The sequence below is a fragment of the Solea solea genome, chromosome 6 (genome assembly GCF_958295425.1).
Source record: "Solea solea chromosome 6, fSolSol10.1, whole genome shotgun sequence".
Taxonomy (NCBI): Eukaryota; Metazoa; Chordata; class Actinopteri; order Pleuronectiformes; family Soleidae; genus Solea; species Solea solea.
The window spans coordinates 22,660,740-22,677,740 of NC_081139.1; the positions used below are offsets into that span (position 1 = coordinate 22,660,740).

Below are 17,001 nucleotides of genomic sequence, written 5' to 3' on the forward strand. Positions count from 1 at the left end.
AAACTAAAGGCACAACTGTCGTGTCACACCTGAAACCACACTACAGTGTAACCTCCACAAATAAAAAAGTACTGAAACAGGTGTGTATGAAATAGGTGGACCTACTCTAACGGTGGGAAAATCTGAGAGATTAAACAGAAATGTCACATTTGTTTGTGTAGGCTCGAAACAGGAAAGTCAAAACTTTCCACTCTGTCAAAAGCTCGTCATATGAGCAGCACAAAACCACAGAGCCATCAGAGCGAGTCCCCCCTTTTCTAGAAAGCCCCCGAGGACACCCACAGCACACAGCAGTGTGGGAGATTAACTTTCATTTTCATTCTCTCTCTGCAGTGTCACAACAACTCGCTTGTTTTCTTTCACATTCCTGGAACAGTTACACACACAGAAAAAAATGAAATTTGTAAAGGAATTCGGGAAGAGCCTGAATATGGGGTTGTTCTGTCACCACAGTCAACTCTTCAGATACTACTATACTTACATAAACCTGAACAAGTCAGTGACCTCTTTCTTTTTTGTAAACACTTAATCAGGGTTTATTTGGAACAGAAAACCTATTAGAAAATAATTAAGTCAGGTTGCCATTACAGCTGTACCTGTGTGTGTGTGAAGAGGGAGTAAAGGAGGGGGCTGAGCACTGAACCCTGTGGTGCACCAGTGTGATGGTGGTGGAGGTGTGATTCCATGCACACTGACTGACGCCTGTTGGTTAAAAAGTCTAGGACCCAGTTACACAGATTATACAGTTACAAGGTTGTTATGTTTCACAGTCAGCTTGATGGGGGGATGGTATTAAAGGCAGAGCTGTAATCAATGAACAGCGTCTGCAGTAATTACAACTCAATGTTATGTTCTGCGTAGGTTTAAGGCTTGGACATACTCCGCAAGAACAGAGACATTGAACAAGAACAAAAACAAAGTTAGTTCTGGAGGCCAGTATATTTCATACTTCACAAGTCCTCATAAGGAATGACAAAATGTATGTGTGAAACATGCACACTTCAAATTTCTGGCCAATCACACAATAGTTGTCAGACACCACGCAAGAAAACACTTCGACCCAGATGATGTGTCAAGAACAAACTCCAACAACTCCCAGACTTGCAGCCCTGGGAGAGAGAACACATTTCTTTGTACAGGCCTTTACGTATATCAAGTAATACCGGGCGCATGAAACAGTAGGTTGTGTTGTCACAAACAACAGCACATCGGCAGCGAGAGAAAGTTGGAAGACGTCGGGATATTGCAGGTCTGGAATAAAGTCTCTGACTGTTTCTACACACGTGAAAAGCACATAGCATTTTAAGTGACAGATACAGTATATTCCAGTCTGTCAAGTTGTGTGAAATACCACTCATTCTCCGCGGATTTAAAGTGTGTGGTGAACTCTACACACTGGGAAGTGTTTTTTTTTTATTGTTCTCTCTCCTCTACTGAGGCACCGAAATGTTGCAATGTCATTCAGAGAGAGCAGCCTCTCAGCTTTGCTAATGACCGCAGGCTTTCATGTCAGTGTGCCTGTTCTATATACGATTCTGTCATTTTCTTTCATTTGATCATTGTATCGTTATCTAGTTTGGTGGATTTGTCTTTGTGTCGTTTCTTCTATGACGAATGTGGACCTCGGGGAGAGTAGCTGTTGCATAGTGTCGTAGTTTTCACCCTGAAATATTACTGCTCGACAAAAATGAAGCAGCAAAAAAACGTGGGACTTCCCCAACTAGTCAACCATTGTGTGATTTTTACACTGAGACGGACTTACTTCTGTTATAAGGAGACACTGCTGAGTGCTGTTGCCCTGATTTCATCTATTTTTTTATTCTATTTTTAAGATATACTGTATAGAAAGAAAGTCATAAGAAAAAACAAAAAAAACAACAGCAGATGACTCAAGTACTTCCATTTAACACACACACACACACACACACACACAGTAAACACAAACACCCACAGACTAAGACAAAGCATTTGGTTATATGTTCCATTAAAGGTTTACCCTGTGATTCCACAGAAGAACTTCTCTGGGACAAAGAAACAGCTTTACTGAACTAATGTGGCTGTTTACTTGGCATTTATTTTTCTTTATCCTGACAGTCCATCACTGTTGCAGCCTATTAGAAACATAATAACACTAAAAGCATTAATGAGGTTTGTATTGAGCGGCTGTACTCAGTCGCCAACCACTCACACACACACACACACATACATACATACACTTACAAATCCATCATTAACATTTCCTCCCTCTAGCCTCTTATCTTAAAATTGCGATTCACATTATTGATTGACTTCCGTTGCATTCTCTGCATGTAACATAAACTGCAGACAGAAATCCAGTAGTACACTACTGTACTTTTGACGTATTTCCACCAGCTCTACTCGAGTAGAGCCGGTGGACAAGGAGTTCATCAGAGGTGGGGGTGCATTTGTAAGTTTACATGGAAAGACGCTGCACTTTGGTCAAAGTGTTGTCGGTCTGGCCGAGTTTGGCTCCGGCTCTGCTGCCGAGTTCACTGTCCCTAAACTTAAAGAAAAAGAAAAGGTCAAAACACATGCAATCATTACTCAGGTTATCATAGTGTGGACGGAGGAAATCTATCAACAGGAAAACGGTCACTTGACTGACCTCTCTATAATGGTGTTGTTGCACTCCAGCTCTCTCACCAGAATCTCCATTTCGTCCTTCAGGTGGTGCATCCTGTAATAAAGCAAGACATGCTATCTAGTAAGGGTGCACAATATTAGGACATCACGTAATATGCCATAATGTTGAGAGATATAAATAAAAGTGTTTGTTTTGTTATGTGTGTAACACAAAAATAAACTTTTAAACAATTGAGGAATTTCATTTTGAGCTATTTTAAGTGCAAAAGGAAGCCAGTGGCTCTTGTTTTGAAGGACATGGTTGATGGTGTATGTGTGAACAATAGTAAATGTTCATGCTTTTTCTTTTAGGTGCATCTAGTCTAGTCACTCATAACCGCTTGGGTATTTTATTTTATTTTATTATTAGTATTTTAATGTATAATAAAGGACGTCTCTACAGTGACAGTGCGTTTGACTGGATTTCTTATGTTTTGAGAGACGTCTAACTCGTCGTTTAACTCTGTGCTCACATACGAGATACAGAAGAAAGGAGAGGAGCGAAATGACGAAGAATCACGCTAAAAACACTGCTGGTCACATGGCCTGGCACGAGCAGCAGGAACCCACTGCTGTTGACTGAATACTTGGGGCCATAATATTTATTATAGTTCAAGCGTTCGTTGGCAACAAGCGCATATTGATATCGTGATGGGTACAGTTATCCAGGGCTGCACTCTTTTGGTAAAATATCTCATTAGCAATTTTCCCTAATAGATATTGCAATTGAGATTTGATTACCAATATTCATTTTTCAACTTCAATTCAATACTGTAATTAATTTGAAATGTGATGGAGCAATTTGAACACATGAATTGTTTCTAACACGTATGTATTTACATTTTTCATGGAAAACAATAACATGTTCTGCCCTAATTTCATCTGGCCAACAGTTTCCATGTTGCACACAAGTCTCTGCTGCTGAAACTCTAAATCATCCTCTATGGTTCACCAGCAAAGCTCCTCAGTAAACTTCAACATGTCCAGAACCCTGCTGGACGCCTACTCTCTCACTCCCACTCCAGAGATCACAACACCCCTGTCGTCCAGAACCTGCACTGGCATCCCATCCTACAAGCATCCAGTACAAAGTCCTTCTCACCTTCAAATCCCTCCATAACCAGGGCCACTCCTACCTCACAGAACTGTTACACTGATTTATTGTATTTTTTAAACCATTTTTTTCTTTTTCATTTTTGTGCTTTTAATGTAAAGTGACTTTGAGTTCATGAAACTTTAAAACACGACTTTACTTTAAAATTAAACAAAAAACCTTAACATTACTGGGACCTGCTTGTTATTCCTAAAATGCCTATGTGTGAATAAATTTAAGTTCCCACAACATGAGTCATAACACACACAGGCATGTTCACACCTGGAGACCATCTGGTCCTTGTCCCTGGGTGTGATTCCAGGCTGCTGATCTGCTCTTTTGGACTGCAGAGCGAAAAGGATTTTGTCCAGAGCCTGAGGAACACAGATTAGACCAAGATGATGCAACAGAAAACACAATTCAAACAAGCAAAAACTATTAATCGAAAACAATAGAGCAGAAATCATGTTTGTGAAATAGTACATTGCTGGCTTGACTTTTCAAAAGTCACTTTCAAGTCAGAGATGAAAAGAAATGCTAACCTTATTCTGACACTGCTCACTCATGACCAGGTCTGCCAACAGGCCTGTTGAGAAAGAGCTGAAGTCATGCAGCCGCGTCTGCATCTCGAGTAAAACACTGCAAATACAGGAAGAGACGCAGTTGTGAGTAAAAGCTGGCAAGTGCACTGTGCTGTTGAATCCAAAGGAAATGGGAGAACACATTGGATTTTTAAAAATCCTAATCTTATTTAAAAGGATAGTTCTTTTTTTTCCATCCAAGTTTCACTGTATGAGGTTCCGACACTGCCCCCTGCTGGCACCCCGGGCTGAGAACCAGTATGAGAGTGGTAACATGGAGAAAAAAAACTAACTGGTCACTTTGCAAAAGTTTCACCTGATAAAATCAAAGTATACAATATCATGAGAATGTATTCACTGCTTTATAAATAAAGCATTTCTTTAGTTTGCAGGGAGTCAGGCACACAGCAGCTTATCGTCTACGGCTGCCTTGTTTGGTAAATTTGTGTCACATAAGTACATCTGAAAGAAGAATGTTAACCACAGAAGTCACAAAATAACACATTTGAACACTCACTGATGCAGGCAGCAGTGGTTCAGTTAACCCCTGTGTACCCATGATGTACAAACTGCTGATTTTCTCTGTGGACTTTGGTGTGGGAGCGAGCATTTGACACAGGAATACAAACCTAACTTTCTGGTCAGAAATGGCTGTCTAAAGGCTGGTCAAAGCATTGAGCACATACTGTATATTGTAGACTTAAAACAGGTGTAGATTTAAATGGACAACCTTTTGTAAAGTGGCTAAAAGCTCAGTTTGTAGATTTATCAGAGTTTAGTTTATCAAATGTTCCTCATGACCTTCAGTGTCTGTAACCTAAGAATGAGTGTGCTATACACAATCACATCACATATCTGCAGGTGAGAATAAGTAATAATCTCAGGATTATTTGCATCTATAACTCAGAGTAACAGCTTAATCTGTTAGAGTGAGACTGCAGAATATCCATGTCCCACTGTCCAGAGTTAATGCTCCTGTAATTCTTCATAATGTATTTGTATAGAGGCTGTTAATTAAACCACACATTTATCGCACTGTAAACAGCCCATGAGCTGTTGTCATAACACAGCTGAAGTTAATCTGATGCAAAAGGTTACACTGTGTTTGGAATTTTAAGTAGGAGAGTTGAGAACCACCTGCTCCACGTCCTCGTTGAGGCCAAAAGTTCTTTGTACCTCTGCACACACTCCTCCCTCAAGAGAGATTTCACTCGCTTAATGTGGGACGACAGGTGGATTCTGGGAAATGAGAGGCACAGGCAGATTAAGGGAGGAGCTCGCAGTTAACACCTTCGCGGGCTGAGCGAGCAGAGACATACTCACTTCTCAAACTTGTGTATTTGTTCATCATTATACGACAGCTCTGTAGTGAACAGAACAAAAATGATACGCGTTGTAAATTTGAACATTAACAGTGATTCATATATACAGTGTACACCCAAAAGGAAACACACGTACTTCCAGTGATTCTGTCTTTGCGGTAATGCTGATGAATTGTTGTTATCTTCTGCAGCAGCATTTCAATCTTTTGACAGCTGTCAGAGAATAGAGGTCCGAGTTTTATAAATTGGTTTTAGGGTCAAGGTTCAGTACAAGTTCTATACAATGCAAAAACTCTAATAGCGCTTTTTCATTATACATTTTCATTATAGCAGTATTCAGAAGTAATGAACTGATCTTTTTAATTAACTGATTCTAATGATACTGTACATCGAAAACAACTCCTTCTGTCACAGCAAACGACCCCTCTCATGTTGAGGAGGTACTTTTTAAGTAATGGACAATGAGGTGCACGATACCAAACCGAGCAGAGTAGTAGTAGTGCAAGATAATGGTAAAGTGCCTGGAATTGGATTGAGGGTACTTTTATAATTGTACATTTTATATTAAACACACTAAGCGTTAGATGCATTCATCTTATGACCTCATGCACCGAACCTTGACATCCATGCCAATGACGTATAACACGAATAAACATATGTTTACAGCCCTAGTGCTTGCCCACAGTACCTCTTGTCATTGGCCAGGGCCTCTGCTAGCTTAGCCTGTTCTATCTGCAGCTGGTCCAGTCTGCTCTGAAACTCTTGGATGCCTGCAGTGTATACAGGCAGGTGCTCATGGACCTGTAGAGAGAGTAGGGATGCTATTTTAAGAAATCACAAACCATAACAATTATGATAAACCCTCACATCCTGGATTTCTTGTGCAAGGAATATTTATTTCCTCATGAGAGTGAAATTTCACATCCCAGGTAACTGTGACTGTGGTTACTGTGGCTACTTAGCATTGTTGTAACTATAAATACCAATGTAATATGATTATTTTACACTAACTTGTAAGCTCATTGTGTATAATTAGACATTTAGACACAAATTCAAAACCATTATAATCTTCATGTCAGCATGTTATATTCCAGGATTATTGTATTAAATTAAATTACACATGAACCTAATAACCGATGAAGAAATGTGTCATATTCTCGTCAGTAGTCTCTGTAATGTTGCTTCCTCACCACTCACCAGCTGCAGCTTTTGACTGTGATCAGCAGGGCCTTGGTTTTCTGAAGAACAGTAGCTACTGAGAAGCACATGGGAGGAGAAAAGGAAATAAAAAATGGAGCATTTGGTTAGTTATAATTATTGATTCTATACCACCACATGGTGAACTAGAATAAATAAATAAAACAGAAATAAGCCAAAAATATTCGAGAGGCATTGGATTGTTTACATGAAGTACGATATAAATGATAAAAATCAATAGTTTTCACATACAGTACATACATCTTCAAAATCTGTTCATGTGACTAGAGCTGCAACTAACGATTATTTTAATCATCGATTAATCTGTCGATAATTTTCACAATTAATCGAGTAATCGTTTGGTCTATAAAATGTCGGAAAACGTTAAAAAATGTTGATCAGTGTTTGTCAAACCCGGAAATTATGAGGTTTTGTTTTGTCCACAAACCAAAATAATTCACTTTTAATGATTTCTTTGTTATATGGAGCAAAGAAATTAAGAAAATATTCACATTTAAGAAGCTGAAACAATCAGAAATCTTGTTTTAATAATGAAAAAGCTTCAAACCAAATCCAAATAGTTGACTTGATTAATTTAGTAATCGATTAATAATCGATTAACGTTTCAGCCCTATATGTGACACTCTGGCACTACATAGAGGGACATTTATCAACAAATGACATCAGAATCTGTTCAGACCCAATTGCACAGACAGAAAGAGAGAGTGATAAAAAGTTGAGTTTAGTGACTTCAAGTACTAGTTATGCATGCTATTAACATGAATCAAGATTTGTGTGAAAAAAAAAAATCATGTGTTGATCAGGGTTATTATCATTGCAATGGTTACAAATAAACTAATGCATGGGCTGTGAGAATTGTAAAAATACTGTAGTCTGAGGATTTCATAGTCAGGAAGTGCCTTCTCACATGCATTCCCCAAAAGCAGGTATGTGGATAGTATTAGGAATCACCTCTATATGTTTTTTTCCCCTTCATAAATCAGATTAGAGAACGCTGACGGACGTTAATACTAGGTCTGAATGGGGCCACGTGTGCCAATGTGTCAGTTGTGTAGATGAACTCACAATGTGTGATTTCTGTGTTGTAGGCTGAGGCAGGACTGGAGTCTAATGGTGATCATGGCAATACTGTGAATGGCTTCTCCACACTCTTTGCGCAACGTCATCCTGGGAATGAATGAGAGAGAGAATCAAAGAGAGAAATGAAGAATTTCCCCCCCGAGACATCATATAAATTGTGAGGCATTTAATGTAATAATTTCAGCAAGAGTGTTCCTCACATGTAGCTGTAGTATCCGTGCAGTAGCAGTTCACGGTGAGTGTGTAGCAACCCAACTATCCTTAGATACTGGTGGACCACTCCTACTATTACCTAGAGACACAAATGGTTCAAACCAGTTGATGAATAGTGGGTTGGAACCTTGTAGTGCACATTGTACACAGTTGAAAAATAAACAATGAAGAAAACCTTGGAAAAATTGTAGTCTGCCATGACGTCAAACCTGGATGGGATGACGGGAGTGTCTGCTGCAATAAAGAGAAGAAAACATGATCTGAGGGAGTGATCAATGTGTGTGGATATTAGGAAATGTATGTGAATATTAGGGCTGTGCATCTTCACTAGACTGACAATTCAACTTGATTGCAATTATGTCAATGATTTAATTCGATACCACAGATTTTCTAGACCAGTGGTTCTCAAACCTTGTACACCCAGTAACACCTGGCCAAGCAAAGTCAGCTATGGACTTTTCACAGAAGAAGATTCAGGAGGAAAGATAATTTGCCCTCTCATCTACCTCCTCTTCCTTACTGAGAGATAATGTGACTAATTATTTTTATTGAATTTATTATTATTATTGTTTAGTTTTTTTGTTTATTGGTTTAATTTTATACACACTACACACATTCCTCATCTCAACTCCATTTCTGATTTTCCTCTAAGTACCACCAGAGGAAGCTCACCACAGTTTAAGAACCATGGTCCAACTTCACTGGCTCCCTATCACATACCCAATTCAATATAAACTCCTCCTCGTCACCCTCAAAACTCTCCACAATGTTTCCCCCTCCTACCTTTCTGTCAGACCTCCTCCTGACTCAAGACCCACCTTTTTAGAATTGCCTTCTTGCTCTGACCCCCCCCACCTTCTCTATGTTGCCTTTTCAGCTTTCTCATTGTTTCATGTTCTTAAAATTTTAGCTATGATATTTGTATTTTTATCGCCTGTATTTTATTTGTTTTTATTGTGTTTTTTAATCATGTACTGTAAAGTGGCCTTGAGTGCTTTGAAAGGCGCCCTTAAATTAAATGTACTATTATTATTATTATCATCATCATGGTTCTATATAAACTCATATTGATACTTTTTCATCAATTAATACAAGCAGTCAGAAAAATAAGAATTTTAACATTAAATTCTTTACAAATCAAATTGAATCTTCCATCCACCAAAAAAAACTAATGGAGCAGCAGCTTCTAGAAGATGGAAAATCTGTAAAGTGTTGAAATGAGGCTACTGATGCAAAATAGTCCATTGCGACACATCTTAGAACGATTAGGTGCATGTGATGTTAAATATGTTTACTTTTCTTTTTAACCAGCCTTCATTATGTAAAAATGATGTAAAAACATCACAACGCATAAAATAATACATGCCATCAAGATAAAACAGTAAAACAAGACAAACATGGAAAAACATGGAAAAACATGGAAAAACCAAAAAATACGAGACAAACATGAAAAACAGGTCCTGTAAAAGTGGGTTTTGGAGAGTGATTTAAAAGATGACACAAATGTGTACGCCTGATTCCCTTTAGTGACCAGACTTTAAGGAGAGTTATATGCTTTGCTTTAATTGAGTACAATTTTAAAATCAATTTTAAATTCAACAGGAAGCCAGTGAAGCATTGCAAGGATGGGAGTGATATGGACTTGTCTCTCATGATGTGTTAAAAGTCTAGCAGCTGGGTTTTGGACTAGCTGTAGACAAGAGATGGCCTTTGGGCTCATGCAGATAGAAATCTCGAGAAAGGAATTGCTTTACGTTGGCAATATTCCTAAATTGGAGGTAACATGAGTGTATTACTTTTGGGATTTGAGAATCAAAACAAAGTCAGAGTCAAATATCACACCTCAGTTACGAGCAGATCGTTTAATATTCGATGAACGTTCTCCAAGGATCCGTTAGATGTCTCATGTCTGGTTTGAAATAAATATTACACGGTATAACCTGTTTTTATTCTTTACAGGGCTACTGTAACTCCCAAATTACCCCCATGAGGATCAATGAAGGATCTTTGAAACTTGAATGAAACATCTGATTTACAAGTTACTTTGTCTTGAGTAAGGGAAAGTGACATTGGAAAACACCTCAATTCAGAACTCTTTCATACCTCCCTTGGGGAACAGCAAAGAATGAAAAAGAAAGAAAGGTTCAGACTTCACAAAAACATGTCTTTGTTTGTCTTACGTTCTCTGAAGGGCAGACTGATGTTTGCTTCAGGCCTGTAGCTGAGCAGTAGCAGGGGCCGGGTGGGTGAGGTACGTGGGAGGTTGACGACCTTCATGTTGCCCTCCAGGGGAAGTTCATGTCCCAGGTACAGCAGATGTTGCTGCTGAACCTCTATACCAGTCTGAGATGCCACCTCCTCAAAGAAGGCCGACACACTGTGGGTGAGGAGGAGGGGAATGTATTATTTTCTGATTCATGACTATATCGAAAACAACTGCTATAGACTCATGGTTCTCAAACTGTGGTACGTGTGTTTCCTCTGGTGGTACTTGGAGGAAAATAAGAAATATGTGAAATATGTCGCCGGAGTGGAGCTGAGGAATGTGTGTTGTGCGTAGAAAAACAATTAGTCACCTTTTCTCTTGCTCCATGTTAATCTAATGTCACTATACCAGTGACTGAAGTTTATGTGAGGAAGAGGGGGATGATGAGAGAGTTAATTATCTTATTAGGAATAAATCTGCCTCCTGTGAAAAGTCTGTGGTTGACTTTGCTCCGTCTATTCAGTGTAGCACTGGGTGGAGTCATTTGAACAAGTCAATTAAAATTAAAGTTAAATGACTGGTATAACCTGCCCTGCGATGGACTGGCGAACTGTCCAGGGTGTACCCCGCCTATCGCCCGATGTAGCAGAGATTGGCACAGCACCCCCCGCGACCCTCTGGTGGAGGATAAAGCGGTAGATGATGACTGACTGACTGACTGGTATAACCTGTCACCACTGTGCACCACCTCATTTTATATGTGTATCAATGCCAAGTATTATTTTGTAGTATGTGTTATTCAAAACATTTATTTTTGCTGCCCATTGTTTTACCTGACATACATGTGGAACCTTTCCCCCAGTTGTACTGTATGTTTCCCTACTGTCCATTTGTGTGGGTGCATGTGGTAAATGCCTGTGCAGACGTACGTGTTGTAGTGGTGTATGTAGATAAAGTGCACCATGGCCTGCTGCAGCGCAAAGAGGTGAAGTGGCTGCCGCTGCAGTATGTCTGTGGTGGCAGTGAAGAATTGGTCAAAGCCCCAACACCTGTCCTGGTCAGCGTCCAGTATACCTGCTAACACTGGAACCAGCAGCACCCTCAGACCTCTACAGTCACACACACACACACGTGGACAAAGACAGACAGACAGGAAGGGATAGGAGAGCAATATTCAAATTGAGTCAAGATAAACATAGCTCATGTTCTCATTTAAAGAGTATAAATCGTGACATACTGAGACAGTTGGCAGCTGTGAGGAAGGTGGTAGCTCCACTCGATAGGTCCACCCTCCACCCGCTGTATTCCAGCTATTGCACCCATAGGTTTCTCAGTAGTTATTTTATACCTTTATACAACAAAACACACACATCAGTGATTTATATTCATTTGTCATCTGTGGTGGATGCTATCCTTTTCCTCCAAAACAACACAAAATAAACCACAATGGTTGGATTATGTCTATAGTTATCAGTAGTTACAGTACAAGAGTTAATTAAGAAGAACTGATGGTCATTAATGTAAGTCTGACAATTGTATTAGAGCTACAGCTACAGATTACTCTGTGCCTGTCCAGGTTTGGTCAATGTTCTTTCGGGCTCAGTGGACAGAAAAATGTGTTTATAAATGAGGGACTGACAAACAGACAATGCTGACTGCACTGTGCCTGCTCTGTGCACCACCTACTAGCTTTAAACACAATGTCATTAAAAATGTGGCTGCAATTAGGGCAAAACATTAAGACAGGTCTTAGCCACTTAAAAAGGCACACCTGCTTACTGTAAACCTGCACCTACTTAAGTGTCTACTATGCTGAGAATGTATTTGCAGTGTGATATGCGGTTAGACTTCTCTGACACCAGCTAATTTGAACCATTCTCAGTGTCATAATTTCATATACTGTACATGTTCATGTGTGCATTAACTTACATGGTTGGCTTGTTCCTTCGAGGTCCTTCAAATGGTGTAAAGGGGAGACTCCCAGTGGCAGCGTGATAAAATGTCACACCAATACTCCACAAGTCAACACTCACTCCGTAGGATTTCTGGTGAGACTTACGCAACACGGCACGTTCATACATGTCTGGATGCTATACATAAACAAACACACAAGTGTTGTTATACAATCATTGCATATTCATGTGTTCATAGAAGTCGTAGCCTACTCAAATGACGTGCATTTTGTATTATTTATTTAAGGTATGAATAAATACAATTTATATTATGGCACAAATATATCACATTAGACAACTGCACAGCATTTCCAAATTTAGTGTATCTGCACATTTTGCCACTAGAGGGCAGCCCATTCTTCTTAATGCAAACTCTCTTTGAAGTACAGTATCAAGTTCTGTAATCTCTCTGCAGCTTTTACTACTTGTGGTTGTGTTGTGTTGTGTTCGTTGTTACACACATCACTGGTGGTAACACGTAAACTTTACATCAATGGCAAAAAAAACACACTGTACCAAACTGAACCATACAATGATGGAAACACAGCATATCTCACCAGATACTCTTCAGTTCCGTAGATGGACACAAACTTCTCATCATCCTCCAGCTCTCTTGCTGCTCCAAAGTCCGTCAGTTTATAAACGGACTTGCCGTCCTCCCCGACCTGCCGCATGATGTTGCCTGGCTTTATGTCTCTGTGAACCACGCCGTTCTCACGCAAGTGGTTCATCCCCTGCACTGAGTAGTGAGGAGAGAGTGGTACTCAAGTTACAGATATACAAGTACATGAATTTCCTGAGCAATATCAGATACACCCACTCACCGACACACTGCAATACAGTGAGGAACTCCGTTTCAGGCAGGCCAAAGGCATTTTCTGGTTCCTCGAGCAGACTCAGCAAACTTCCTCCTGAACAATACTCCATCACCAGCACCTTCTGCTTCGACGGCAGCTAGAAAGGAAGGAAGGAAAGAATATTACTTATCATAATTACAAATATAATTCTCTACAACACCTTGCATTTATGGGAGCCTTACCTCTTCCACAGTGTGCAGCTTTACAATGTTACTGTGGTTGAGCTTCCTCAGCATCTCAAACTCTCTCATCTGGACGTCATGAGGGCGGTTGTAGCTCATCAAGTTAAACACCTTGACAGCTACGAGCTCCCCTAACCTCTGTACAAACACACACACACATTTAAAATCTGACTTTTTTATCCTAAACTAGGTAACAGGGGTCAATGCAACTCTTACTTTCCTTGTGCATCCTCTTAGCGATTCATTATGCTACTCTACAGTACATGCAGTCTTGCTCAAAATGATCGTATTCCCATAAAAATATCAAATTGATTCCAGTAAACAACATTCCTGTTTGCAAGAAAATGCAAAATGACTACAAAAACAGTAAAACCGCAGTAAATAGACAGTCATGCGGCTTAAACAGCTTTGAATTCACTTAACTCCGCTGTCCCTGTTTTGTTTATTTGTCCACATCAATGGCCATTTTGCTATTGCAAAATATTGAGCTATACATATATAGAGGATCATACGACTAAGAATGAGACTCTTGCGGCCTGTAACCATAAACTGCTAGTGCGCGAGTTTTGACAGACAAAGTTTAGGTTTAGATAAAAGAGGAAACAATAATTTTCCCCTAAGGTCCTCCCATTTGGTCCCTTCACTCCTTTGCCATCAGTATTGCCCTCATAGTCTTTCTTTCTAGAAAAAACCCTGATAATATATGATACACACACACATATACACACTGCCTGGCCACAAAAAAAGTCACCACCTAAATAAAAGCCTTTAGCTTTGATTACGGCACTCATTCGCTGTGGCATTTGTCCATGAACCTAGACCTGACCAACTGCAGCAACCCCTTACCTATTTGCTTAGTTAAATCCAGGTGGCTTTTTTTTGGGCCAGGCAGTGTACACAAAGAATTCATAAAGTGACTGTGGTTACTGCAGCATCGTTCACAGACTCAGACTTAACAAACCAAAATAAAAAGTTTTCATGGCTCCAAAACATTGGGGCGGTATGAACGGCAGGCATATCCACGGCAGAATGAATGCATTTGTAAATGAAAATAGACTGATGTGGATGTAGCACAGCAGCTGTTCACACAGAGCTCAAGGAGCACTGACCATGAACTTCCCTTCAACATCAGCAAAACACTGAAAACATTCAAATCAAAAATGTCAGGACCAACCCACACAAACCACAGCCTTCTCTTGTCACACATCCTGGAGTTGCTTTTGAACCAGAAAGTAGGCCAAGAACATCTGAGACAAATGGCAGCAGTGATGTGACTGAGCAGCTCAGTGGAAAAACAACTTTGCAGTGTTTTTTGACAGTTAATAATACTGTATACCTTGTTGCGTGCTTTGTATACACTGGCTGTAGCCCCTTGACCGAGGATATCCTGCAGAGACCACAGGTAGTTTGTTGTGCTGGCTGTCATCATTGCCGACATACTGTGAGGAAGAGACATAGCTTTATGATGCAGAGCATTAGTAAAACATTAACAGACGAGGAAGAGATGCATGCCTTCATTACACGCAACTAAGGCTGGGTGATTTGGCCAAAAACATTTTATAATGAATATTTTCTAAGTAAATGTTAAGTTTTGTGAAAGTGGAAGAAACCTGTTATTTGTGGTTTCAAACGTCTTATAACACAGACAGAAAACAGTTAGTAAACATAGAATGTTTGCAAACCCGAGGCTCAACATTAACAGTATGTGTTACATAAAAATGTGTGTGCTCAATACATAGACATGTCATTGAAGCTGAATCTTTATAGATTTAGTCGGGCTGAAACACACATACATTTTTAAACATAAAATATTAAACATAAAATATTTTGATATTCGATTCATCGATTTGAGTGTTTGTTTAAAGAATTTAGTTTTTTTTAGTTTCTAAAATATGAAAAAAAAGGTTTGATTTTGATTTTTTAGATTAGACTTTTGAGAACATCATTTCCAGGTTTGAGAAACCTTTACTGGCCCACAAGATTACTCGATTAAGTGAGAAAATAATAATTATGACAAAAAACCAACATAAATTGTGACTACATTAAGCCTACATATGACATAACCAGGCTACCTTATATCGACAGAAAACCTATTGAATAATCTTGTATTTACCTTACATAGTATTAAAATATACAGTCTTAGCTTTGTGATGAGCCAGGTCATGAATCATGACAGTTCTATACTATTGTTACACTGCCCTTTTTTCACTTGGGCGCCTGCGCCCCCAAAATGTCTGTGAACGCCTCTGACGAGCTAGCTATCCCATAACAAGTATTTTAAGCAAAGTAAATGCTAACAGTCGCTAATAAAATGCCTTAACAGTGCAGTATAACTTCATAAAACACGGAGTTGCTTTCGTGGACACAGCTGAGACGTGATAACGTTGACCCACATTTAAAACGAAACCTGTAACTTTTTGTTTAGTGGAACGTTAGATTACCTGCCGTGGTGTGTCGAACACTCCCGTGTGTGTTCCCGTGTGTCGTCCGCTGTTCGCTGTCGTAAGTAGCACGACTTTTGTTTTACCCCGTGCTATCCGGTGTCAACATAACCGTCGCTCTCTTCGGTAAAACCCAACTCGTCTGACAACAACAAACAGGCGCCTACGTGCGTGTGACAACAGCATTCCTGTGACACGCTGCTCTCCCCATCCACGCAGGTGACAGCCCCCACGGACTCACTTTTCGTGGCTTTTGTCGCGAGCTGTGAGGTTTTGATTTAGGAAGTGTGGGCTAGTCACGGGGCGGGCTCTGCTCTCAGGGTGATTGCGGAAATACAGGAACATGTTTAAGAAGAACCCTCCGTGCAAAACTGACATACTGACATACGTTTACATCCACGGTTTACACGTATCTGTTCCTGCCCAGTTAAGTTTGTTGTAGCGCCCCCTGGGGTTAGGATACATAATATTGCATAAAGTGGGGCCCGCGGCCCACTGGTGGACCATGGAGTAACTGCAGGTGAGCCATATTTTATATTATATTATATTTTGTAGGACCCTTTCATACTTCTTCTTATAATTATTTTTCCTTGAAAATAAATAGCCAATTTGAGGGCCTGAACATGATGTGAAAATGTGTGAAAGTGGTTTAGTAAATTGGAAAATGGGAGGGGCAAATGAAAAAAAGCTTTAATGATGTGATTTAGTTTTGTGTTTGACGTACATGAACGGAAACTGGTACACACAAGGCTTCTCTGGCTTCCTCCTACAGTCCAAAAACATGCAATATGGGGATTAGGCAAATTGGACACTCTAAATTGGCTGTAGGTGTGAGAGTGAGAGTGAATGGTTGAATGGTTGTTTGTCTCTGTAGCCCTGTGATGTCCAGTAGTAGGGTCATGGCCAGACAAGTGTCCTCAGATTGGGATGAAACTCAGTTAATTTATTGTTCTCAATCCAAAATTGTTTTCATTTTCCCGTGTTTGTTTGTTTTAGGTTGAGATCCAAATTTAAAGATACTAAGATATATCTCATAAAATAAGATTTCACTTTGATATTCACATTTCAATGCCTATTAGTCTTGCATATTGTTTTCGTATTTTGGTCTTTGTATTTATTTATTTATTCTTCTATTGACTAGTTTTACTTTGGATTTCAGTAGTATTTATTATTTATTTATCATCTGCTGGGGCGACCCCGAAAGAGGGAGAAA

At 39.7% G+C, this 17,001-nt stretch overlaps 1 protein-coding gene across 3 annotated transcripts; it reads right to left on the reverse strand.

Annotated features, from left to right (window-relative positions):
* Positions 1-920: 920 nt before the first annotated feature.
* Positions 921-16,185, reverse strand: ikbke (inhibitor of nuclear factor kappa B kinase subunit epsilon). 3 transcript variants are annotated; one of them, XM_058632330.1, is made up of 21 exons: positions 15,789-16,185; positions 14,684-14,786; positions 13,348-13,485; positions 13,133-13,262; positions 12,866-13,047; positions 12,286-12,446; positions 11,594-11,704; positions 11,286-11,465; positions 10,331-10,527; positions 8,326-8,384; positions 8,138-8,229; positions 7,923-8,024; positions 6,837-6,891; positions 6,328-6,440; positions 5,776-5,852; positions 5,641-5,680; positions 5,455-5,556; positions 4,279-4,375; positions 4,019-4,110; positions 2,627-2,698; positions 921-2,524 (listed from the first exon to the last, which is right to left on the reverse strand). In XM_058632330.1, the coding sequence occupies exons 2-21, from the start codon at positions 14,783-14,785 to the stop codon at positions 2,461-2,463; spliced, it is 2,166 nt and encodes a 721-aa protein (XP_058488313.1). In that variant the 5' UTR covers position 14,786; positions 15,789-16,185; the 3' UTR covers positions 921-2,460. The 3 variants fall into 3 exon arrangements, with proteins under 3 accessions (XP_058488313.1, XP_058488312.1, XP_058488314.1); XM_058632329.1 differs by having other exon boundaries at positions 6,837-6,894; XM_058632331.1 differs by lacking the exon at positions 921-2,524 and having other exon boundaries at positions 2,622-2,698; positions 4,005-4,110; positions 6,837-6,894.
* Between the last annotated feature and the right edge of the window lie 816 nt (positions 16,186-17,001).

What these genes read in the sequence shown, in the direction of transcription:
- ikbke (XM_058632329.1), bottom strand. Translation starts at nt 14,785, where the DNA reads ATGTCGGCAATGATGACAGCCAGCACAACAAACTACCTGTGGTCTCTG. An exon ending in CAACACAGAAATCACACATT is followed by an intron (nt 6,895 to 7,922) that starts GTGAGTTCATCT and finishes TGTGCTTCTCAG; the next exon opens with TAGCTACTGTTCTTCAGAAA. An exon ending in CAAATACACAAGTTTGAGAA is followed by an intron (nt 5,557 to 5,640) that starts GTGAGTATGTCT and finishes CTCATTTCCCAG; the next exon opens with AATCCACCTGTCGTCCCACA.